At 37.4% G+C, this 25,979-nt stretch overlaps 1 protein-coding gene across 1 annotated transcript in view; it reads left to right on the forward strand.

Annotated features, from left to right (window-relative positions):
* GPATCH2 (G-patch domain containing 2) overlaps positions 1-25,979 on the forward strand; it is a 188,588-nt gene that overhangs the window by 104,130 nt on the left and 58,479 nt on the right. The window contains exon 6 of the mRNA XM_003800146.3: positions 11,140-11,207. Coding sequence (XP_003800194.1) covers positions 11,140-11,207 — 68 coding nt within the window. The remainder of the gene's footprint in view (positions 1-11,139; positions 11,208-25,979) is intronic.

The following is a 25,979-nucleotide window of genomic DNA, read 5'->3' on the forward strand; positions in this document are numbered from 1 at the left end:
AAACCCAGCCCCAGCCAAACTGCAACCAAAAAATAGCTGGGCATTTTGGCGGCCACCTGTAGTCCCAGCTACTTGGGAGGTGGAGGCAGGAGACTCACCTGAGCCCAGGAGTTGGAGGTTGCTGTGAGCTGTGATGCCACAGCACTCTACCCAGGGTGACAACTTGAGGCTCTGTCTCAAAAAAATAAAAATAAAAATAAAATAAAATAGATATTGGCCAAAGGATGTTAAAAGTCACAAGTTATTTTGGGGGGGAGGGGTTGTTGCCATTCATTGAGTACATATAATACACCAAGATTACTACTCTGTTAACTAATATTTAATTTCCTTTCATTTCCTCATTCACTCATCTATTTATATCTTAAAGAGTAGTTTGCATATGTTATACTTTTGTACTCACCCCCTCCCTTCTCAAGTCACACTTACAAAATTATTTTTAGTTATAGAAATTTTTAGTGGAGTTAACATCATAATCGGGTCTTTAACTGCATCACACGTGATGGAGTGGCTACCTGCATGTTACTTCAAAACAGCCTACAGAATACAAGATAGTAAGTGTTTGATTTGCTAACTATAATCCATATTGAGTTATCAGTCTTAAATGTGGAAACTATCGGCATTTCTCTTATAAATTACTATCAATCTGTCCTTGAGACTCTTAGAAACAGTCTTTTAATCATCAAAATGAGCTTTACGTGTTTGCCCTTGATGTAAATAAGATTTTATAAAACACATTGTCAGGTTAAGGAAGGAAGAAATTAGCTAGTTTATAAAAACAACTTGAAAAACAATAGGAATAATACGCAGTTTTAAAAGTTGTGTGCCCAACAGATGATGTGATACATTGTTAAATAAAGTAGGAAGAAAATAACTTTAGCTATGGAAATGTTGAACATACGATCTCGAGTATCAAAATAATTTATAAGTAAATGAATTTTTCAATGTACATGGAGAACATTTGTCCAGAAAGCTACCTTATAATTTGTTATGTCCTCAAGTGTGTTTGCTGGGTCTCATCATTATCATTCCTGCCATGTCACCCACGGACTGCAGTAACTACCAAAAAAATATTTCAGAAGAACCTTAGTTTTGCATGTATCAAGCTTCAATATTTTGTAAACCTCCTTAGGAATGAAAACTATTAAGTATCACTGCTCCTTTTTAAATCTTCTCTTTATATAATAGACTCTGTGTAACCCAAGCTCCAGGGAGAAAACTCTTTCTGGCTTGTTTTCTGTGACTGTTTCTTTGTTAACTTCTATAAAATTATGGGAAACAGGAATGGATGCTTCAAACATATTAGAATTTTTATTCGTTCAGTGAAATTCCTTAAAATAGTTGAGCATTCCTTTTAAAAGTATTTTAAATGTCCAGACAGATTAAAAGATTTTTATAAACAAATTCCTCGCAGGGGCTACGTTACGTGCTATGTATTTCAGGCTAATCATAAGGGCTTACTGTGGGTCAGTGTGTCATATCCCAGTGGTGTCGAGTGAGATGGAGGGTTATCTTATATGTCAGCTGGATAACCCTGGGAACAATTTCAAGCAGGCAAGATAATGGGGCTGAATTCTGAAATGAAGGTTGAAATATAGTGGAATATTGTTTCATGTAGGAAGGATAATTTTTTAAAATAAATGTAGTCACCTTTTAACATCTTTAGGCATATTTGATAATAATTTTAATAGCATATATTTTAGGTGACTAGATTGGATAAAGGATGAAGAATATATAATTGTATGTTTAAACTGACAAGTAAAAAATTACAAATTCTCCTAGGCCCGGAAGATTGTATTAATGGAAAGCTGCTGAAAAAAAATTGAAACATTTTTTTCTCTATCATGAATACTAAATTAATACTTCTTAATAACTGCAAGGTTTTGTCTTCTTAATTGCTCTTATTTCAAACTTGAAATTATTTCAATCTACACGTAAGTGCAAAAATATAGAAATCTTTAAAATTGTTTTCAGTTTCTACATTTCTAAGGTGATATTTTCATAAGATATTTTATAAAGTATTAATCCTTTAAAAAAATTACAAGTTCTTTCAAAGGTTTTTAAGTCCATTTTTGTGTTTGCTTCCAAAGTACATTTTCCAGGCCTAAATACACGTGTAATTTTGAGAATTTCTATGTGTATGTATAAAATGAATCCCAAGAAAAGTTATCTTTAAATATAGTCATTTCTTTGTTATGGATTTCATGAGAAAATTTACATTTAGACTATCATGATATTTCAATTAGAATTTTAGGGAACATACAGATTCCCAGTATAATCCAAGCATGTAGCAGTGGGATGAAATTATAAGGTTTTTGACACCAGTTTATGTATACTTGATTACCTTGATGTTTACCATTAAAAAAGGAGATCTTCTTACACAATGGATTTTACATAAACGTACACTGACAGGCCCTTATTTTCTGGAAACTCATAATATTGCAAGCTCCACAAACAAGAGATTTAGGAAGCCTGTGGTCAGCCAGTAGAGGCCACTCACAGCTTGCTACTAAAACTGGACAGCAAAGTGAAACTTCCTTTGCTCTCACTGTGGGGCGACATTCTGAGCAGGCTAATTTTTAGTTTCTTACTCAAAAAAAAAATTTACCATGCAGTGGTATGAAAAAAGTAGTTGCTATATTTGTTTTTGAGTTACTCAGTGCTTAATCTTTTCTGTGCAAGCATTTAGATCGTTCATTAGTAATGTATACCAGAAATGAGAATTTATGCACTTAATAATTAAAGGTATTATTTTTCTAAAAGCCAATAAGTCTAAATTTTTAATTATTAATGCTGACTTCTTTTAACTGGGAAAAAATTGTTTGCAGTGAAGACTTAAAATAATGACATTGTTTAGTTTCAGGTTAAAAACATAACAATTGCTAATGTTGTACTGGTAAATATATATGCGTGTATGTATTTCTAAACCAGGTCAGTTTAGTATAATTTTCATTCCGTTGATTCTTAGAGAATATCTGTGCTCCTATTACTTGAAAATGTACTAAGATTACTTCAGAAATTACCTGGAGTCTATGTCTTCATTCACTAGTCACTGTGCTGCTGGCAGCCGGAAGGTTAGCGTCTTTGCTGGGACATAGGTACTGATCCCTGCTGGCAAGGCTAATCCTCAGTTGAAAGGAAAGCCTTGTGCGTCTCTGCGGCTTATTTCCTATGATTTAAAAAAAAAAAAATGTTCTTAAAACTTTTCTGGTTTAAAGCTGTAATCAGACATTCAGATTGCTATCTCCTTTGGAAGGAAAAATACTCCAACTCCTGTAATTTTCTCAAGTTCTTTCACGTATTCACATGATAAAGTGTTTTTGCCCCTCCAGGACAATTTTGTTGTGCTACTTTGGCTGTAGTGATCAGTCTCAGAGCTGTCTGTTACTCTGTTAGTCTGTCTGTAACATGTGCTAGCAACCCTGTTCAGTGATACCATGCACTGTCTTGCCTATATTTAATTTCTTTTATTTATTCAATTATTTTTTTTAGAGATAGGGTCTTACTCTGTCACCCAGGCTGGACTGCAGTTGTACAATCACAACTCACTGCAGCCTCTTAATTCTTGGACTCAAGTGATCCTCCCTAGTGTGTGACAACATCACCACAACTGGCTAATTTTTTTCTTATTTTGTAGAGGTAAGGTCTTGCTATATTGCTCAGGCTGGTCTCAAACTCCTGGCCTTAAATAATCCTCCTTCCTTGGCCTCCCAAAGTGCTCACTCATTACAGGAGTGAGCCGCAGGACATGGCCTCTTGCCCGTATTTAAAGTAGTCTATATGCTCCCTTGAAGTCATAGGCAAAGTCTTCAGTGTTGTTAGCTGAAGATTTTCCAATCGTGTGTTCTAGATTCAGGCCATCATCTTCTCCCGGGGCAAATCCCCAAATACATAAAACACTTGTTTTGGTATATTGTTTTATTTTTGTAGTCTACCTGCGGGGGAAAACATACTAGGTAGTGAATAGGATGAATTAGATTCAAATCTAGCTCTGTTCAGATTCTTTAGTCCAGGCCATGTGCCCCCCCCAGCCCCCTGCCCCAGCGTTAGTTTCTTCCTGTGTTATTTGAGAATACTGTTACTTCACACTAGGCACCTTGCTTGTGAAAACACTTTGTAAACAGGCAAGAGCTATAAAGAATACAAGTGTCATCATCACTACTGACACAAGTACTATTTCTACCAGTTGTATTAATTCCCGGTGTAGTATTTGTGAATACTGTCACACATTCTTTGTTGGTTTTTCCATGCTTGAAGCCTTCCGAGAAAGAACAAAATTGGAACAATAAAGATGCACACAACAGTGTGGAACCTTTAAACTTCACTATCAGGTAAAAACAATTAGGTTGATTGGTTTTAAAATATTCACCCACTGTGTTATAGGCACTATACTATAATATAATCTGAAGGCTGTGAATACGGGGTATCACATAGATCCCAGTAAAAAGTTTTCCCTAGCGTCATGCCAGTGTATGACAAGAGCAACACTGTGAGCACTGGTATTCTTAGCCCGGGATATCTGTATGTCATTATTAAGTTTTATAAAATTCCAAATTTTAAGGCTTTTATTAATTGGAAAAGCCAGTTATATTATATAAACCTATAAATATAATTATACAATAGTTTACTTAATTAGTTTTAGTTAATAGTATTAATAGTTTAATACCATAGTTTTTGGAATCTCAGGTAATCCAGTTGTCTTCATTCCTGAACCTTCCATCCAGGAGGACAGTGTCTGAAGCTGAAACTCCTGGTGGGTAAGGACTAGCAGTGGCCTCTCCCTAGTATCATGTACATTACCAGGAATACATCAGACATTCTTCACGTACCTATGATTTGGGAGGGTGAGGGTTGTGGCAAATGAAGATAATTTTTCCTGGTCTACTGTATAAACCCACGTTTTGCTTTACTAGGAACCCATCTTTATTTTTGTGGCCAAATACTGTTCCATGGTATACATATACCAGAGTTTATTAATCCGTTCATGGGTAGATGTGCACTTGGATTGATTCCACATCTTGGCGATTATGAATTGAGCTACAGTAAACATTCTACTGCAAATGTCCTTGTGGTAGAATGATTTTTTCTTCTGGATAGATACCTAGTAATGGGACTGCGAGATAAAATGGAAGGTCCGCTTTTGAGGATTCTCCATACTTCTTTCCATAGAGGTTGTGTTATTTTGCAGTCCCAACAGCAGGGTGAGTGTTCCCTTCTCTCCACATCCACACCAGCGTCTGCTGCTTTGGGATTTTGTGACGTGGGCTATTCTCACTGGGGTTAGATGACATCTCAGATTGGCTTTGATTTGCATTTCTCTGATGATTAGGGACAATGAGCATTTTTCCATTGCCTTTGTTGGTCATCCATCTATCTTCAGAGAAGTTTCTGTTCAAGTCTTTTACCCATGTATAAATGGGATTGTTTGCCCTTTTCTTCTTGATTAGTTTGAGTTCTCTGTAGATTCTAGTTGTCAGCCCTTTATCAGATTTTTTTTTATCACTTTTTATATTTGCTTTAGTTGTTGTACCCTTGGCTGTGCAGAAGCTTTTTAGTTTGATCATGTCCCATTTATTTATTTTTGGTGTTGCTGCAGTTGCTTAATAAAGTCTTTTCCTAGGCCTATAGCATCAAAAGTTTTTCTCACGCTTTCTTCTAGAATTTTTATTGTTTCATCTTAAACTTAGATCTTTTTTTTAGCAAGAGTCAATTTTTGGAAGTGGTGAGAGGTGTGGCTGAGGTTTCAGTCTTCTACATGTGGCTAACCAGTTCTCCCAGCACCATGTTTGTTTATCAAAGATTAAATGGCAATATGTGGCTGGGTTTGCCTCTATGTTCTCTATTCCATTCCATAGATCTATATCTCTGTTTTTGTGCCATTTAAAAAAATGACAAAGACTTACCTGGATGGAGTTAAAGCACATTTTTCTTAGTAAAATGTCACAAGAATGGAAAAGCAGGTATCCAGTGTACTCAATACTAATATAAAACTAATAGATAAACAACTATACCCCCACATGAGAGAAAAACATAATTGTATTCAAGTGAAGGGGGAGGAGGGTGAGGGATTGTTGAGCTCTCACCTAATGTGTACAATGTAAGCGTGTACAGCACACTTCCTGGATGAAGGGCTCAACTACAACTTGAACTTTCCCTTAGAAACACAATGTAACCCAATCATTTCTACCCTCATATTAATCTGAAATTAAAAAAAAAAAGAAATCCAGACAGCAGAGGTAAAATATGAATTATCACTTGGATTGTTTATTGATATTATTCTTTTTTTTTTAATTTGAGACAGAGTCTCCTATGTCAACCTCTTAGAGTGCTATGATATCACAGCTCACAGCAACCTCAAACTCTTGGGCTAAGCAATTCCCTTGCCTCAGTCTCCCAAGTAGCTGAGACTACAGGCACCCACCACAACACCCGGCTATTTTTCTGTTGCAGTTGTCATTGTTGGTTAGCAGCCCCAGGCCAGGTTCGAACCCTCCAGCCTCGGTGTAAGTGTCTGGAGTCCTAACCACTGAGCTACGGGGCACCGAGCCTGTTGATATTACTCTTAAAAAAAAAAATAGCAATATAGCTAACAACATAGCTAACATCACCCAGATGAATAGGAACATGCATGGTTTATTATATATTAGAACATAATTTTATGATACATTAGATTACTGTTAAATGTTTGTTGAATCATACCAAGTAACCAGTATTGGTTTAGAACAAGGAGCACTCAGTGGCTGCATTAAGTGCTGAATCAAATTGGCAAGTAGGGTAAGGGTCAGACTAAGGAGAGCCTTGAACACATATCTCATTAGTTTTCATTTTACTTTCAGTGTAGAGCCATGGATGGCTCTGGAAGGTTGGCATGTGAAAAACTGCAATTTACAAAGTTGAAGTTGGCAAGTTAGGGAGATGAATTGTAGCAGGGGAGATAAATTGCATACAACTCCCTTCTTACAGGGGATTTTTTTTTCCTTTTTTATGCCTCTCAGCTCAGATAACTACTATACTTTGCTTCCTTTTAATCTTATAAAGGATATCCAATTTATGCTACTCGGATTATCACTTTTTGTGTTTGCTTTAAAAGTAATTCTAAGGTAATTTTTACTTTGTTTGTATGTTACTTTAAAAGTAATCCTAATGTTATTTTCTCAAATATGTTTCCCATCCCCAAATAGATTGTGCCTTTTGTGCGTTGTGAGCATTTTGTGGTATTGTGAGAAGACAACACAATGCAATGTTTTATGCATTCCCACAACTGTCTTGGAACAGAACTTTTAGAACACCAATATAAAACCCAGGTTCCCCTCATTTGAAATGCTTTCGGAGAATCTTCCTCTATTCTTCCGTGTGGGGATGAAAGGTAAACATCCAACACATTCATTTAAATAATTAAAATTAATTATCGCAAAGCATGTAGAATATTATTTTCTTGGCTTTAATTTTAAATGAAGATAAATTTATAGACGAGGACGCTAAAATAGGTGTCCTTTCACCTCTTTTCCCTCCAGCCTTGAAAGACATACTCTTGAACCCGTATTTGTGAGTGGTTTTCCTTATTATCTATCATACATACTTGACTGACGCATTTGTCGACCATACTAGGGGCCTTCCTGCAGAGTCTGCTCAACTTTAAAGGCTTGTTCTTTCTCCAGGGAACTCGAGTCAAATTAATAATTGCCATAAGATAAGCAGGAAACTTCTGGGTCTTGACAAACTCACAGGGAGGTTCAGGCATTGCCTCCCTACAGCCTGGAGGCCTGGCAAATTTGATTGACCAGTCCTCACAGAGTGGAAAGGCTGCCTTCTGAGTGGCAGCCTGCCACCCTAAGTGTGTGTCAGTGCGGGCACTGAAGTAGAACAGCATTGGAAGGCAAGTACAACGTCGTTGGAAATCGGAGCATAGTTGAGGGAGAAAAGCTGTACTCACGGGAAAGAAGGATGATGGTTTTCTGTATTTATGTGGGAACATAAAACTTTATTAATTTATAGAAAGAATCTTAACTATTGAGCAAATACATAGGAGATCACCCATATTGAATAACCTCTCTGTTAATTTTCCATGATGGTTTATCTCAGAGACGTTTACCCAATCTGGAAGTGATTTGTTCAACTATGTAAGTGAAAACATTGGTGTTAATACATGCGTGACAAAAAGAATAAAAAATTGCTTTTAATGTGTCTGATATTCTTGAGAGAATAGACGTTTTGTCATTGATATCATTTAGCTGATTGGTACTTACTGACCTTATGAATTGACGGTGGTACTTGTATAGCTTGTGTTAAATTTCACCTCTTGCCATGACATTCCTGTTTTCTGAGGCTGATAATTTGGTGAGAAATAACAGCAAAAACTAAAACCTGTGTGATCTTTTAGCATTAGAACATAAAGCTGTGTTCTCTAGAAGTCATCTGTTCCTTTCCAGCTTTGAATTTACTTTTCGAGAGTTTGTGTTAGTAAGCGTAGGTACTGAAAATAAATATATAGTCATTGAAGTAGTAATATTTAACAAATGACTCATAAGAATTCAGGGCGTGTCCTGTGATGTCTAAGGTTGTCGTCACTAAATATTTGCTAATTACCTAAACGATTGATTGTCTCCAGAGTTTTAACAATTGCAAGACTCCGATTGTGGAGACATGTTCTCAAGAAGGGCAGAGTGTCCATTCCCTATCTAATCTTCTCAAATAATTTTTTTTTCTACTAACTTTACCATGTGAATATTTTATTAGATATTTAAAGTGATATGACTTTTTAAAATAAAATTGTTATTTCTTTATAAAACATTTCTGAAATTATCGAAAGGCATAAATTGTAGAGAATAAAAATATCACCATATTTGTTTATTAAAAAATGATATTTTGATCTGATGTTTAAAACTGCTTCAATGTATTTTTTTCATTTTCTTTTTTATTTTTAAAGATTATTATCTGCCCAGAATTAATGATGAGACAGGCATAAGTTTTCAGAAAGATCATTCCTTAAGAATGTTTCTTAAGTTTTATAATATTTAAAGTATTCTATTAACAGGTCATATTAAAGACATTCCGAATTTTAAAATCCACTGGACCTTCAATATAACATTGCTTTCCACAAGCTGATTACTGTATTAAAGATATTATTCTCAAATTTTAGGTAAAGGTGTCTAGTTGACGAGGTAACAAAAGGTTCCCATGATAAAAACATTTTACCCTTGAGGCACACCTCTGACATTGACCCTGATAAAGATCATCATGCCTGGATCTCAGTATTGCTTTAATTCATTTTTCAAAAATTCTAAATTATACCTATTTTTAATATCTTTGAAAGTAAAACAAAAATTGACAAAGTAACAGTAAATGATATTTACCTCTGTTTTTTAAAGTGCCAGGTACTAGATAAATATGTAAAATCATTTAAATATCAACATTTGATACTATAAATCTTTTGTGGGTTATTTGCTACAATTGAATTGAGCTTACAGCTTTTTTGTACATATATAGCTGAGAAATACGTGGTATGATTGTTTCTGACTAGAGTGAAAGCTTACATTTGTATTATGGTATAAATTAGTTATAAATTCTGTTTTATTATATTCGGCTACATTGTTTTCATCAGGCAATTTATCACATAGGTGTATGTGAAATTTCTTCATTTATTAAATTTCAGATTATCTATTTCAGGCCAGAACAAGACTTAAACATTTCTCCCTAAGTATAGCTTCAGGTAAACAAGCAATTTTAGTCCTGAAAATAGCTTCTGCTTCTGTCAACACGTTGTTTATTTTTTCTCTGAGATAAAAAGTTCAGTTTTCTGATATTTGTACCAAGATAAAGTCAGTAAACAAGATTAATATAGTGTGGAAAAGGTTGTCAGCAGCTCTGGCAAAGGAAATAAGTTGCCTGTACGTAGAACATACTGTAAACTGAATAAAAGTGTCAGGTCCACCATGAGATAATGTGATCATGAACCTCTAACAAAGCATGACATAGGCACAGTCGGCTTTTCTCATAGCCACAGTGTAGAAAATGGATTACTGTATTCCAGGGATACCCACTGGAATAGCATGAAAACCTCATTTTGAGGTGAATGCAGGATGCAGTCCTGGAGTTGAGCCACATGTTTACCTGTGGTGCTCAGACCATAGGGTTATTACTGTCATCATCTGAGCCCTGTTGCAATATTTGCATTTCTTAGAAGTCCAGAGTCTATGCTGGCTTCCTCGTTAGCCAAGTGGTGCAAGAAGAAATAAATACCTGAAAATGTCAGTTTCTTTTCAGAGGCATCTTACTGCTTCATTACGCCATTTTGCCCCCCCCCCCATTCTGTTCTACGTAAATGGCACTTCTATAATTACAGAAGGACTTTTTATTACAATAAGGCATAACTTAAAGCCCTTTGCTGTAAATTTACGCCTAGTCGATTGTGATGGTAGATGCGTTCATGGTGGTGCTGTGTTTCTGTTCCCTTTGAGAACCTTTTGTAAAATGGGAAAGTTGTGAAATTCTAAGAAAAAATGGAGGTAGCTTACTTCATCAAGAAATCATTTGAACTTTTCTTTATTAGATTTTTAATTTTATATAGAAATAAAGGGAGTATTGTTCTCTCTGGTGAAATTACATGTGGTCATATGTAAATCCACAGCTAACTCCTAACTTTGTGGCAAAACTATAAAAAGGACTGTTCATGACTTCCAAGACCTAGGTTTCTGTACGCGTGTTAAGTGAGTACATTACACAAATAATACGTGGTATTTATATTTACAAACTAACTACAAATACATTTGTCCTTGCAAATCTCTGCTCAACACTAATTAAACCTTTTTTTCACATAAGATTAAATATGTGCCCAGTTGGATTATATTTGAAAATGAGAGTTACTGCCCTGTTTCTTAAGAAAGAGGTTTAGACTATTATAAAGGTACCTTTAAAATAGCTGTAGAATTCTAGCAGAGAAGCTACACTAGACCAAAACAAGTTGAGTTTTCTTACAAGGAATTCGATTATCCTTTTGGTTTGTGCGCTTTTGCCTGAGATTTGGGAATTAACATTCTATCCTCCCTTTCAGAATCGTGTCCGCGATAGTTATGTTGCTGTTCTCCAGGGTCTTCTCACAAACCCATCCGCGACTTATTTTTTCCTGCTTCAATCTCCTGTTAGGTGCCCACTCCCGGCCCAGTCAGTAACAAGAGGATGGTTCACTTTTCCCCGGATTCTCATCACCATGAGTGAGTAATCAGTGGGTCTATATAACCTTGTCCAGGTGCTCTACCTATTTCTTTTGGAAAATTGTTAGCTGTTCCTAGTAAATGTGCCTTAATTTGTACCTCTCATTAAGAAGAGAAAATAATCAATTCTAATGCTGCAAGAACAGTTTAAATGAGAACATAACATAAATTTAAATAGAGGTTTTTATTCCTTTATTGAGGACAGAATTTGAAATTCCTAGATTATTAAAATGCAGGTATTATCTTAAAACACGTAAGTTTTCTTTACAGGGAGTGGTGTCACATTCTCCTGCTCCCTCTGGGCCCCAACCCTTCAGCTGCGGCTGTAAAGAGGAAGAGACGGTTCTTCTCATTCCTTCTCTACTCTCTATTCCTGTTCAGCATTTGGTAATAATAGTAAAGCACTGTTAAGGGACCAGATTTAGCAACCAAAAGAAGAGACTGATTTACTAGATGATTTTTAAAAATTGTGTAGTTGGAACTTTAAGTTTGGTCAGTCGTTAGTTGACTGTCTAGTCAGTGTTTATCAGCCTTTTAATCTCATGCACACTTACAGGCTTCCAGAGCACACTTAAGTCATGTCGAGCAAAGCAAAGAGTAAAGAGAAAGAGTATTGGTCCCACCTACTTGGGAGGTGGAGGCAGGAGACTCACTTGAGCCCAGGAGTTGGAGGTTGCTGTGAGCAGTGAAGCCACGGCACTCTACCCAGGGGCTCAGCTTGAGGCTCTGTCTCCAAAAAAAAAAAAAAAGAAAAAGAGTATTTTCTGGCAAGCAATATAAGGTCCATTATTTTCTATTTTTTTCAACTCTACTCCTTAACAAATACAAACAGAAATTATTGTTCCTATGTAGCAGAATGATACGATAACCTTCCTTTCTGTCTTTCCTGATTTCATTTTTATTATTCCGTAAGACCTCTCTTTTTTCCTTCAAACAGAAAAAACAAAAACAAGAAAAAGTAAAGCATTGCTTATCTCAGAATGACACCCAAAAGTTTGGTATCTGTTCTTCCTAATTTTCTGTTCTGATTAAAAAAAAAAAAAAAAAAAAACTCAAGACAAGTACATTTAAAACATTTTTAAACCCAAAATTGCGTTTGGCAAAGATTGTAAATGCTCTCGGGGCAGACAAGTGCTGTATCTCTTTATCACCATGTTGATGTCCCAGGGCTCGAACAGCTCCTGGCAACTGCACAGTCAGAGCAGTTGTTGACTGGATGAAGACGTGAAGGTGTGAATTGTAGATGGGACAGACTGGACGATGCCAACTGGAGTATCACTTCCAAATTAGTAGTCTTAACCCTTACTGTAGTCTCACCTCCTTGGGCCCCAGTCTCTACACTGGTTTGCAGTCAGTTAAACGAGTCACTGCAGGTGCAACTCAGGTGTCCGTGTTGCTGGAGCTGCCCAGGTGATCCCGCTGTGTATGGATTACCATGCTGTCAGCACTCAGGACAAAACTGTGGTGATCATTTTACTCCCTGGCATTCTCCATGCTGCTAATCCAGTGTCTTTGGTGCCCCCTTTCCATTTCCTGCTCCTTACCTTCATTAAAGCTGTTGTGTTTCCTATTCCAGGATCCTCGTGGATCTTTCTGTCTCTGGTTTCCATGTCACTACATACTACCCACTTCTGTGACTCAAGTTCAGTTCTGATCATTTCATTCCCTCACGTAAAATCTCCAGTACTGCCTGCCGCCAGTGGAGAAACGTTTTAGCATATCACTAAACACCCTCCACAATCTGGCTCCAGTTGCCTTTTTACCTTATTTTCCTTTATCTTTCCATCATAAAACCTTTGCTGTCTGATATAACCTCTCCTTCAGTGCCCTTTGTATCCTGGGATTTTTCTCCTGCATTCCCTCCTACCTGTATGTATCAAAATCCTGTTTGTTATTCAAGACTGATCTTTAAAAATCCATTTACCAGGCTCAGTGCCTATAGCTCAAGCGGCTAGGATGCTTAGCCACATACGCCAGAGCTGGCAGGTTTGAACCCAGCCCGGGCCTGCCAGACAACAATGACAACTGCAGCCAAAAAATAGCTGGGTGTTGTGGTGGGCACCTGTAGTCCCAGCTACTTGGGAGGTGAGGCAAGAGAATCACTTAAGCCCAAGAGTTGGAGATTGCTGTGAGCTGTGAAGCCACAGCACTCTACCCAGGGTGAGAGTTTGAGACTCTGTCTCAAAAAGAAAAAAAGTCCATTTACCAGAAAGTAATAGGTGCGATTAACAGAATATGCAACTATCAGGAGGTCAAACCAAGAGAGTATTTTTTTTCTTACTTGAGAAGCCCGGAAGAAGGGCTTGAAAGATGTTACCAAGGACCACATTATTTCTGTTTTTCCACTTTCTCTGTTTTTTTAATTTACTAAAGCTGCTATGTCAAAGTACCAGCAAACTGGGTGGTTGAAACAACAGAAATTTGCTCTCTCCTAGTTTTGGAGACTAGAATTCCCAGGACCCAGGTGTCGGCAGAGTTAGCCCCTCTGGAGGGCTGTGACAGAGCCGGTTCATGCCTCTTCTCCAGCTTCTGAATGTTGGCTGGCCGTCTTACTGTTGGGGCCCCGCTGCAGCACACCCATGTCTGCCTTATCCTCACATGGTGCTCCAGTGGGGGGTGTGTATTTCTACGTCAAAATTTTCCCTTTAGGTGAGGGCACAGAGCTAGATATCTAAGACCATGTAATAAGGTCATACTGGATTAAGGCCCATCCTAGTAACCTCATCCTAATATGATTGCTTCTATATGGAGACCTTACTTCCAAATAGGGTCATATTCTGAGGTACGGGGGTTAGAACACCAACATATTTGGATGACAATATTTAACCTTATTTTCTTTTGTCCTCATATTTATTGCCTCATGGTCTCAAAATGTCTACTGTTGGTCCACACATCTCACATCTGTTTTTTTGTTTGGTTGGTTGGTTTTTTGCAGTTTTTGGCCAAGGCTGTAATCCCAGCACTCTGGGAGGCTGAGGCAGGTGGATTGCTTGATCTCAGGAGTCCAAAATCAACTTGAGCAAGAGTAAGACCCCCATCTCTAAAAATAGCCAGGTGTTGCGGCAGGCACCTGCAGTCCCAGCTACTCGGGAGGCTAAGACAAGAGAATTGCTTGAGCCCAAGAGTTTGAGGTTGCTGTGAGCTATGACACAACAGCACTCTACCAGGGGTGACAAAGTGAGACTCTGTCTTTAAAAAAAAAAAAAGAAAGCTTTTCAATAGGCCCATTCTCTTTGTCAGAGAAATCTATATGGTGTGTGGTACATCTTTTAGGGGCGGGACACAAGTATAAGAGGGTCTTTATCTAACAAATTCAAGTGTAACCTGGTTCTTTGTACCCTCAATGAATCCCCAGCAATTAAAAAAAAAAAAAAAGAAAGAAAGAAAGAAAACCTACAGAGAGGTATTGAAAGCAAATTGTAGACTAGAGCTGTAGTCACGTCATGTGGCTTGTTAAATCTCACTTCCACACCACTACCTGTTTCCATTTAGGGGTTCCAATGTGATTTTCCAAACAGAAATTTCACAATTATATGACTTTCATTCAAGGTAGTTGTATTCCATAGGCTGTTTTAGCTTGTCAAGAGAAACCAGGAGAAACCACAGGACACTGCGGCATGAGAATTTTCTTTTATGCTGATGAATAAGTACTCAGGCAACTTTGTATAGACAGACATTCACATTCACACATGCGGACATACAGAATCCAGAGTCCCAGATGGATTGTCTTAGGTTGGCACTCTGGTGGGGACTGGCCTGTCTCTCTGCTTTAAAACTGACCCCATCTTGCCTCAGTTTGTCTCTTGTAGGTTCCTAGGAGGAAAACCCAATATTTGAAATTTTCCTGTCATTCTATTTAACAGAAGGTGGTATATGGTCAGTGTGCACTGTGGGGCCAGAGAGTTTGAGTTTTATAGACTTCAGTGATTTTCCAGCTGGAATAAATGGTTCCATTCTGCCTGTTCCCCTTCTTCCACTCATACGGCTCCTCTAGCTGATACGTGTAACTAACGCTTATCAAATTCAGCATCTCATAGTAGAAAAAACAAGGTACTCATATTCATACCCGACTAAGGTTATGCGATTAATTGTTAGGAAAATAGTGGTCACCAGTAGTTTTAAAGGGGTCAATTTTCAAATTGCTTGCTTTCATCTATAAACTTCTTCCCAGAAAATTATCAGCCACAGTTAAATTTCTGGTTCTTGCTTTTCACAATTGTTTTTATCCTACTTTGAGAAAAAAAAAAGACGCTCCCATCAATCCTAATCTCATTTTGGTGTATAATGTAAAATCCTTTTAGGTTCCAAATGTTGTACTGGTATTGCTGTTGAGAGATCGTCTAATGACTAAGTCGCAAAGCATTTTGCAAAATAGGAAGCTAGTTTCTGTCGTTCTTTTCGTTCAGTAGTGAGTAGATTGTTAAAAATATTCCCTAATCTGGAAAGTGTCCTGTGACTTTCAGCATAAATCTCTGAAGGAGTTCAAATAATCAAATGACGGCTAGAACCAAATTCCTTTTATTCCAATTTATCAATTTGTGTGAACAAGGTTTCTGAACACTCAAATCTATAAAAATAAAATATGGTAATATAATTGATGCCAAAAGTAATATCCTTCAAAGTCTACATGAACTAATTTGAGTGGGAAGCTCATTAATGTCTTTCTAATAAAATTGTACTTTTTATGTTTTACATTATCAAAATATATTTGTGCTAGATTAATTCATTGAATACTATTCGTTTCGGTTTCAGACCCTAAATGACTGATTGTTATCAACTTCCAATAATTGTTAATCAGCATTTACTGACACACCTTTCAAAATAATTTTTTAACTAGTCTGAGAGTCACAGAGATTTCAGAAAAATACACACATGCATATTTTTTTGCTACAGAAGAATATGGTAGGGTAACTAATAAAAGGCTTCCACAAGCAAAAAATTTACTAGGATAAATTTACGTGAAGAAGTGACTTGGTAATATGAGTTTAGGAAGAAAAATAAATTATACAGAATTTTCAAGATTGAAAGACAATGTATGTCTGGTTGGGGTTTTGTTTTAAGTGGATATTGGAAAATAATCAAATCACAGTGATATTTAGATTCCAGTGTATATAAAATAGAACCTCCGTAGTTGATCACCTTCCTATACTGACCACTCCTTAAGTTGACCTAATTTCTGTAGACTGGACATGCACCACATGTACTCAGTCAATGGAAGCCTGACTTTATATACTCACCACCTCTGTAAGTTGCATCTTGACCACTGTAACTGTAACATACAGTATTAATTTGCCATCTATAACTTGACTGGTTGAATCCACCCTTTAGTTGTATCATTTTTCCTTTAGTATAAATTACTTTTTTATTTTTTATTATTACCACATGTTGGTTTACACCTATTGTTTATCACATACTGCAGAAGACTTTTTCAATGTGAAGGACTATCTGAATTATAGGCACATCCTACAATTACTGAAAAAATTGATAGTTGATTGAGGCATGGTGGCCCAAAGGGAAGCACTCAGAAAACTGAGATCAAGCAATAGATTCATCTGCATTTTCTGGAAAGCAGCAGCCAAAGAAAGACAGAACATTTTGGTGTGAGCAAGACCACAGTTAGCAAAATCTGGAAATATAAACCTGAGTGCTTAGAGAGAGAGATAGGAAAGAAAGCTGCTTCTCCTACCGAGGACAAGTGGGAAAACCTCCCTCCATGAAGTCAGTGAAGCCACCATTAAACTGGTTCAAACAAATGAGGGCAGTAGTGCCCGGAACTCTGGACCAATAACCCAAGAAGTTGCTAAAAAATTCTCACAGGCGCTTGGGGTGGCAGATTTCCAAGCAGCACGTGGTTGGCTCCAAAAATTTAAACTGTAACAGGAGATCTCCCAGAACGTCTTGTGCAGTGAATCCAAATGAAGTTCCGTGGAAGTTCAGTGAAAGAGTTCATCAAAAGTTCCCAGATGTCACCAAAAGCTTCAAAGATGATGGTGTCTCTAATGCTGACAAGGGTGGAGTCTTTCTTAAGGTGAGGCCCACTGGAGCCTCAACATGAAATGTAGGAATAGAGAACTTTCCAAAGACTGTTTCTCAGTTCTGCTTTATAGTAGCTGAACAGGAGAGAAACTAAAGCCTTTGGGGACTGGGAAATTGGCCACACCACACACATTCAAAACCTGAAGCCTGAAGACCTCCCCCTCACTTGGAGAGCAACAGGATGACTGGTGCCCTGTTTGAGGAGTGGGTAGCTGGTATCGACGGAGACGTGAAGAAGAAGAAACAGTTTATTCTACTGATGGTAGGCCACTGTCCTGGCCACCCACAGTGAATCATCTCACAGACGTGACACTGAAATTTCTGCCTCTAAACATGACCTTAAAAATCCAGCCTCTTGTCATCGAACATTTAAAAGGCACCCCAGCTCCTGCAGTGGGTCATTACTCAAATGCAAACCTGTGGTTACCTATGGAGGCAGCTTTATCCACTGCACCAGTTAACTCTGCATGCTGCCCTCTGGATGAGTTCTGCTTGGAATACGGTTCAGCCAGAAACAATGTAGAAGTGTTTAAAGAAAGCTGGATTTGTTACATCCTAAGAGCACAGTATTTTGGTCCCATGAGACAGGCCATTTCGCAGGGCAGAATTCAAAGTAGCAGATTTTGAAGGTTTTGCTGCGATGGATGATGAGGTGGCAACCTGTAATGAACCCGATCCAGAAGCCGTTTTCCGAGCAATATTGACTGAAGTACAGATCAGCATAAAATTACACGAAACAGCTGATCAAGTGGAAGAAGCAAGTGAGGATGACACAGAAATTGCAGAGACTCCAGAAGAGGAGGATGTCAAGGATCTGATAATCCGTTGAAATGATTTGCTGTGGGATAATGCCCAGGTGTGCTGAGAGGTGTAGCCAATGTTGAGCTTTCTCCACTTACGTTTGTAATAAGGAAAAAACCCAAATTGACTCTTTTGTTCCAGCAAGAATGATTAAACTATGAGAAAACAATAAAAGTATTGATTTTAGATGGTACGAAATGCAGGATTGTACTGCTTTGATCATGTATGATTTTGCATGTCTAATAAGAGCTAAAGTAAAGTACACATACGTCCCAGTACAGTAGGCCGAGTTCCTCATGTTGACCAATTTGTTAACAGTCCTTTGGGTGGTCAGAGGTTCTATAGTATTTAAATGAGTGATTCAACAGTTACATTTTAAAATATCAATATAAAATGGATACAAAATTAATTTTTTGCAGCTATTCAAGTTTATATTGAAAAATTTTAGGTGTCATCATGAAAAATATTTGAGAGATGTCCAACCCATGGCCTACATGCAGATGATGAGGGACTTTTTCACTTGTCTGTGTTGGCAGATATGATGAAAATTATGCATGGACCTTTGTTTTTGCTCATCAGTTTTCATTCCTGTTGTGTATTTATTGCACGGCCCAAGACAAGTCTTCTTCTAAAGTGGTGCAGAGAAGCCAAGGGTTGGACACCCCTGAATAGTAAAGACCATTGTTGTAAAGAATGTTTTCAGGATAAAGTAACAGAATATTCTACAAATACTGGTTTAAAGGAAGAGCAGCTTGGTTTAGAACATCACCAGAAATCTGGAGGTAGGCAGCTGCAGGGATAATAATAGAGTCTGCCACAAGCTCCTTTTAGGAATGTTTGGTATTTTCCCCCAATTCCCAACAGCAATTCTCTATACCTCCCATATTCTCTCCTTGGCTTTTTTTTTTTATACTTGATTATAGTATTTATCACATTATTTTCTGGAATATAATTATAACATACATGTTTTATTCCCAGTAATGGACCCAAATTTAGCAAAGTTGGAGACTTTGTCTTGTTCTTTTTTTGAGTCTCTTACAATGTAGAGCATAAGACCTTACTAGCAAATCAGAGGCTCTCAAGTCAAAGTTATCAAGTTCTCCTGTTGGGTAGTGATGGAAAGTGTTTATAAAGGGACTGACTGAATACTCGTTGAATACAATGGACACTTGGCAGGAGAAGCAAGTACTTGAGCTAGAGTGGATTTCAGACCCTATCCTGTCCAGTCTCCTGATCTCTGCAGATGAGAACTTGAGGCTCAGAAAGGCTAAATGACTTGCTTCAGTTCACAAACTTAACTGTCAGAAGATATAGAATAGACCCCCACCAGGAATAAGCACAAAAGTGGCCATCCCTAGATGATGGGATTGGATTGTAGGTTGGTTTTATATTTTATTGTGGAGGTATGAGGTAAGAGTACATTTTGATATTTTTCACACTTTAGTGGACATATTATTTTATATTTAGAGGGTGTGGAAAGGCACAGTGAAAATTATTAAAATAATGATATACTTTTATAGTTCTATTGCTTAGCATTTTGAATATGTTAGCTGCATACTATACCCATATCAGCACTGCAAAGTAAGCAGGATATGGATTATGAGCCCTGTTTTGAATGTGAAAAAACTAAAATTCAAAGTGGCTCTGCCACTCATTCTGGGTCACGTAACTGCTAAGTCATGGATGAAGATCCGAGCTTGTCTCTGTGTTCCTCCTATTACACCTCCCAGTTACGGTGAGGATAGTAAACTCCAAGACCGCACGGTCGTGCTTTGTCACCATATCCCTGTATTCTGATGCTCTTACATCAGTTCTTCGGTCTTTGACGAGAATAATCAAATCTTCAGTTTCTTCCTACCATTTTACACCATCACAATCTGGTCATTGTCACAGTGAAAAAGGAACAGAAAGTCTTCAGCCTCGTGTGTTAATGCAGCTAACGAGTGGTCCAGTTTTCACTGTCACATTAACTAGTTGTCATCAATGCACCCTTTCCTGATGCTTCCACAAGAGTACAAGGGAAACACAAATTAACCATGGCTTTGTGTGAACTTTACTGTAGCTCACCTCAGAGCTTGTAATAAAGCACTCGGAAGAATTGCAAGAAGTAGTCACTAAATTACTCAATATTTAGAGACTCCTAGTTGGACAGTAAGCAGCAACTACTATTTTCATTCAGTTAATGATTCCTCTAAGTCAACATTTGTTTTGCTTTGGAAAATCCCCTCCAAAAATGGTTTGACGTAGGAATACTTAAAATCGTTTTCACTTGTTAGAATTTTAAGCTTCAAAATAGAGCAAAGTATTTTGCAGGCTCTAATGAAAGAATATTAAAGAATTTTTGGTCTTGAATCCATGTGATTAGATGGTTGTACCGTTAACAAAGTTCAGTGGAGGGCAGCCTAGAAATTACTGATCCAAGAAAATAGAGCTGCTGAACTGGGGAAGGGAAGAAGACGGTTTCAGGGTCAGTAGAACAGTCCCCAGTGTGGTGCTCAGGGTGGAAAAGCTCAGCTCACCAGATGAGATGAGTGGATCAGATCAATAAAAATGTAGACTGTTTCTATAGAAATAAAATTTTAAAATTTAAATTATAAAAAACTAAGTACTTATATTAATTCAGTGTTGGAATATGGAATCTCGTTTTTAAAGGTAAACTAACGTGTTCTGGACAAATATTGAAACGCCTTGCGGAGTATCAGAATCATGAAAATGTGATCATTTTAATAAAATCACATAACATTGTACTAAGTGTTAAATATCATCTACGAATTATTTCCTTGGAAAACATATGCTATATTTCAAGTCCAGTTGTCAGTAGATTTTCTTTTAATAGGAAATTTAATTTTTGTAGATTTTCTTTAATAGGAAATATTTAACACAGACAAGTGAAATATTAAGATAACTGAGTTATCGTAATAACTCAAAGCAACAGCAGGCTCAATCCAGCTAAAACAGAGAAATTAGTATCCAATTTCTGAGTGAAAATAGCCTGTTAAGTTTTGAAATTCACATTTGATTATTCTGATGACTTTCTAAAAATTCAAATATTAAAGTATGAAAAATAAAATTAATTTATGGCTACATTTTGAAAATACATATGTAAGCATAAAATGAGGTTACTTTTCATTGATTCGGATTCTACTTATGTACTCTAAATGACTCCTGAAATTTTTCTTTTCTCTTTTTCTGATCACTTATGAGATATTTACTTCTAGAGATAAGTATGATTTATTAATTTACTTTGAAATGGACATTTGTATTTTGCTTTTATTTATTTTTAAGATATTTACCAGAGGAATTGTATATAAATCAAACTTATTTTAAATGCACCTGGGTAACTCATTATAATCCTATGCTGAATTCCTTTATAAAGCAAATATTCACCCCCTTATTTTATCTTTTGTGTAAATATCGAGTTTGCTTAAAGCAAGGTTTGCCTGGATTAAAGGTCATGTTCACTGGGAATACTTTTACGCTTTGAAATTTAGCATCTAGTGCTTTATAGTGAAAGTGGCCTTAGCTCTAGATAGAGATAAATAAGAAATAGGGATCAATTCCTCCTCTGATTTACTGTGATTCCCTTAGGTAAGTCATTTAGCTTACATATGTCTTAATTTTTAGTTATGAAATAAGCATATTACTGGTCCTTTCTCATATAAAATACAGAAGGATTGTTAAATTAGTCACAAAACATTGCAAAATGCTGGGCATGGTGGTGATGGTACTTTATATTATACAGTGTATTTTATTTTTCAGGCAGTTTTCACATGCACCACTGTTTTTAATGTTTTTTTCTACCTCCCTGAACTAAACAATCGCTAAAGCAGAGCGAGCACATGGTGTGAAGCAAGAAAGTGTAGCGTGGGATGAGATTGGAGAAGGAAAGGCAAGGACCACATGGTACCAAACCTGGAAGGTCGCGTTAAGGAGTCTTTGTCCTAAGGAAAACGGAAAGCCCCTGGGTTTGATTTGCCTGTGTTTATTTATTTGGTCATTTGAAGGGAATGAACTCTCTGACTTTCTATAGTGACAAATGTCCCTTAATCGTTTGGCATCCTCAGTTATTTGCTACCAGGACCCAGGTCTTCCCTAGCCACCTGGCTGCTTACTGCCTGCCCTCTTTCCCTGATGTTTATTTCCGTATCTTGATCTACCAAGCGCTGTTTTAGGATGTGGGGTTCAGAGTTTGGTGCATGTTTCTACTTCTCTGTCCCCTTTTCCTCTGTCTGTTACATGCTTCTTCATACTTGCAAGTTTCTTCAATAAAACAGTTAGGGTTCACAGGAAAGATGTTTATGTAGAAGATTGGTTTCAAGCTTAGTTTCCAAACTTAATTTGGATTATCTTCAGTGATGATCCGTTTAGACCAGTGATATCCAATAGACTCTTCCCAATAGTAGAAATGTTTTAGATCTTCACTGCCCATTGTGATAGCCAGTAAACCACATGTGCCTTTAGCCCCTGAAATGTGCTATTACAACTGAGAAACTTAATCTTTAATATTAATTGAAACTTAAATTTCAATAGTATATATGGCTAGTGGCTATCATATTGGATAGCACAGCTTTTGATCATTTTATATAAATGAAACCCACTATTAAATAAAATAAAATTATGCTTCCAAGTCCAAAAATAGAAACTAGTCTCTGGCAATAACAATCTGTGTCATAAGCTGCAATAGCTCTTTCCTTCTGAAAAGTACATTTGAGGAGACGTCAGTTAAGTATCTCTAGGTTGGTTTTGTCCTTTTGCCGAGATCTCATATTAATTGACTTCCCATGAAATCGTACACGTTTCTGCTGCCTGTTGTTCAACATTGTGGGTGGAGAAAAGGGATTAAGGGCCAATGAGAAGGAATTAGTGTAGAACTGTGCATCTGCAGAGATTTTAGTTTTAAGAAAGCTTCCCTAAGTGTTTATTTTCTAGTCATGCCAACGAAAAGAAAAAAAAAAATTCCTTCTGCTTCACTTACCAACCACAACTGCTCTACTGCACTTAAAAGACTATTGTAATGAGGGCTCCATAGGTGATGGCTATTCCTGTTACCAGCGGAGCTCTGATGAAAAGTAAATGAAATTCTATGTCAGGCTTAGTTCTTAGACATGCCTAAACTGCCTCTGGATCTTAAAAGAGAGACCTAAACTCGGAAACCACATTCAAGGCCTTTGAATTGTAAGAACAGTGTCCTTCAGCCTACCCCCTTCTCTGCGATTGGTCAGTTTTAAACTATTCTGTGCTCCCTGTTCCCAGATATTTTCTTTCACTGTTAGTATTTCTGTGATGCCTTCTAGAATCTTGGCTTCCGTGTAAAATATGTATAGAGAGAGTGCCAAAAAAAGGTATACACCTTTTACGCCAGGAGAAAATTGTATTATATTTGTAATACTCAAGTCCTGTTGGACTTCTGCAATTACAAGGGGTACTCGTAGGGTTGGGATTCATCTTTCCTTACTGGCATATATTACAATTTGAGCGCAGAGTTTATCCTTTCGTACAATGTGTATTCATTCTTTGGCACCTTCGCCATGTGCGCTGGTGCCCCGACACCTCCCTTCTCTTTCAGGGCATTAGCCCTCCTCTGCCTTTACAGAAGCGTGGCTCTTTTAGGGACTACTTCCTCTTTATCTTCTCCTTCACTCATTTTTCACTGAAAAGTTAAATAACTTTTTATTTTCCAGGTATTTTGCTAGGTTCTGAGAGCACCAAAAAAAAAAAGTACCAACTCTGACCCTCCTGTCCAAAAACATGATGTTAGGCAGCAAAGGGGGACTTTTGGTTAAGAATACAGTCTGTGGAGTCAGAAACCCGGGTTCAAACTGATCCCAGTATTGCTAGCTTTATGACCTTAAATAGCCATGGGATTATTTCATAGAGTTATTCTAAGAATTGGATAAGATAATCCATGCGTGGTCATGAGTATGGCACTCAGCACAGATCTAACAGTCTGTGAGTGGTGGCATTGTTTTTACTGCATTTTCTAAAACTATTACCACTACTATTATTGTTATTATCGCTTTCTCAAGAACCTCTGATTTATTATCAGCACAAATGAACTACACAGTATATGAATGTAACTGCTTTAAGGGAGATATTTGTGAAGACATTGAAAGTCTAGAAGAAGAAGCACCTAAATCGGCCAGGATGAATTAGACAGGGTGCCCAAAGGAGGTGTCTCCAGTCTTGTCTCATTCCTATAAACTCGAGGACACAGGGACAAAGAAGCCACCGTTTTCCTACCAAGGCTGATTCTAACACCTGTGTTTATGATCAAAAGGAGTTTTCTTTTTCTTTCCAAAAGCTTTTATTTCAACCTCTTACTTTACTTTTCTTTAACCTACCTGTCTTTTCTCTGTCTCATACTTTGGGAGCCAAATACTGAAAAGTGTGGATTACATATGGCCTCTTCTGCACCCAACCGTGAGATTATAAGCCTGATTTCCTCCCACATCACTTCCTAGGAACTTCTCTGGACACCTTCAGTTATGTTTTTCAGTCCCTCTTGATTTCTCCATATTTAACGCCAATGACTACTCCCGTCTTTAAACTTTTTCCTTCCTGGCTTCTGTGATTCCACTGCCTTTTGGCTTATTTGACACTCTAAACATCTATTTTGATTCTTCCTACCCAAACCCCAACCTTACTAGAGAGAAGGAAAAAAGTGGTATAAGACATCCTATCAGATTTTAAGACTTACAGCATAGCTATACTGTGGTATTCAAGACTATGTGTTATTGGCAGAGGGACAGACACATAAATTAATGGAACAAAACAGAGAATGCAGAAATAGGCCTCAACAAGTATGACCAGTGGATCTTTGACAAAGGTATAAAAGCAATTCAGTAGAGGAAGAATAGACTTCAGCAATATTTTAAATTTTTGTTCTGGAAAAATCCTTTAAGAGGATGAAAAGAGGCCAGGCGTGGTGGCTCACGCCGGTTGTCCCAGCACTGTGGGAGGCCGAGGCCGGTGGATCACCTGTGCTCAGAGGTTCAAGACCAGCATAAGCCAGAGTAAGAGCCAGAGTGAGACCCCGTCTCTACCAAAAATTGCCAGGCGTTCTGGCAGGTGCCTGTAATCCCAGCTACTTGGGAGGCTGAGGCTAGAGAATCACTTAAACCCAAGGACCCAGGGGTTGGCAGAGGTTGCTGTGAGCTATATACTCTACTGAAGGACACAAAGTGAGACCCTGTCTCCATTAAAAATAAATAAATAAAATAAAATAAACAAAAAATTAAAAAAAAAAAAAAGGATGAAAAGAAGCTACAGATGGGGGAGGGGGAAATATCAAACCAAGGATTAGAATACATAAAGACCTTTCAAAAATGTAACAGTGAAAATAGTCTATTAGAAAATAGACAAAAGACATGAATATCCATTTTATTACTAAGGAGGATACACAGATGCCAAATAAGCACAGGAAAAGATGTTTAGCATCATTATCCATTGGAGAAATGTAAATTTAGACCAAAAGGAGGTATCACTATACATCTATCAGAAAAGCTGTAATAAAAAATAATGATAACATCAAATGCTGATAAAGATGTGGAGAAACTCGCTTGCTCATAAATGGCTGATGGAGTTATAAACCGAGGCAGCCATTCTGAAAATGTTCACTTTCTTACGAAACTAAACATGCACCTACCACCCTACTCCTCAGGAATCTCACTCTTGGTGATTGATCCTGCAAAAATGAAAATTAGGTTCACAACAGCTTTATTAGCCCAGAAGTAGACACAGCCTGGATGCTCTTCAATAAGTTAATAGTTAAACAGGCTGTGTACCTCTATACAATGGAATACTACTCAGAATAAAATAGAAAAAGGTGTTGATACATGCAACATTTTGGTTGAATTTCTAGAGAATTATGCTGAGTTTAAAAAAAAAAAGCCATTCTAGAAAGCTCATACAAAATGTAACAAAATTATAAAAATG

This window comes from Otolemur garnettii, unplaced genomic scaffold (genome assembly GCF_000181295.1).
Source record: "Otolemur garnettii isolate 467f Iridium unplaced genomic scaffold, OtoGar3 scaffold00168, whole genome shotgun sequence".
NCBI lineage: Eukaryota > Metazoa > Chordata > Mammalia > Primates > Galagidae > Otolemur > Otolemur garnettii.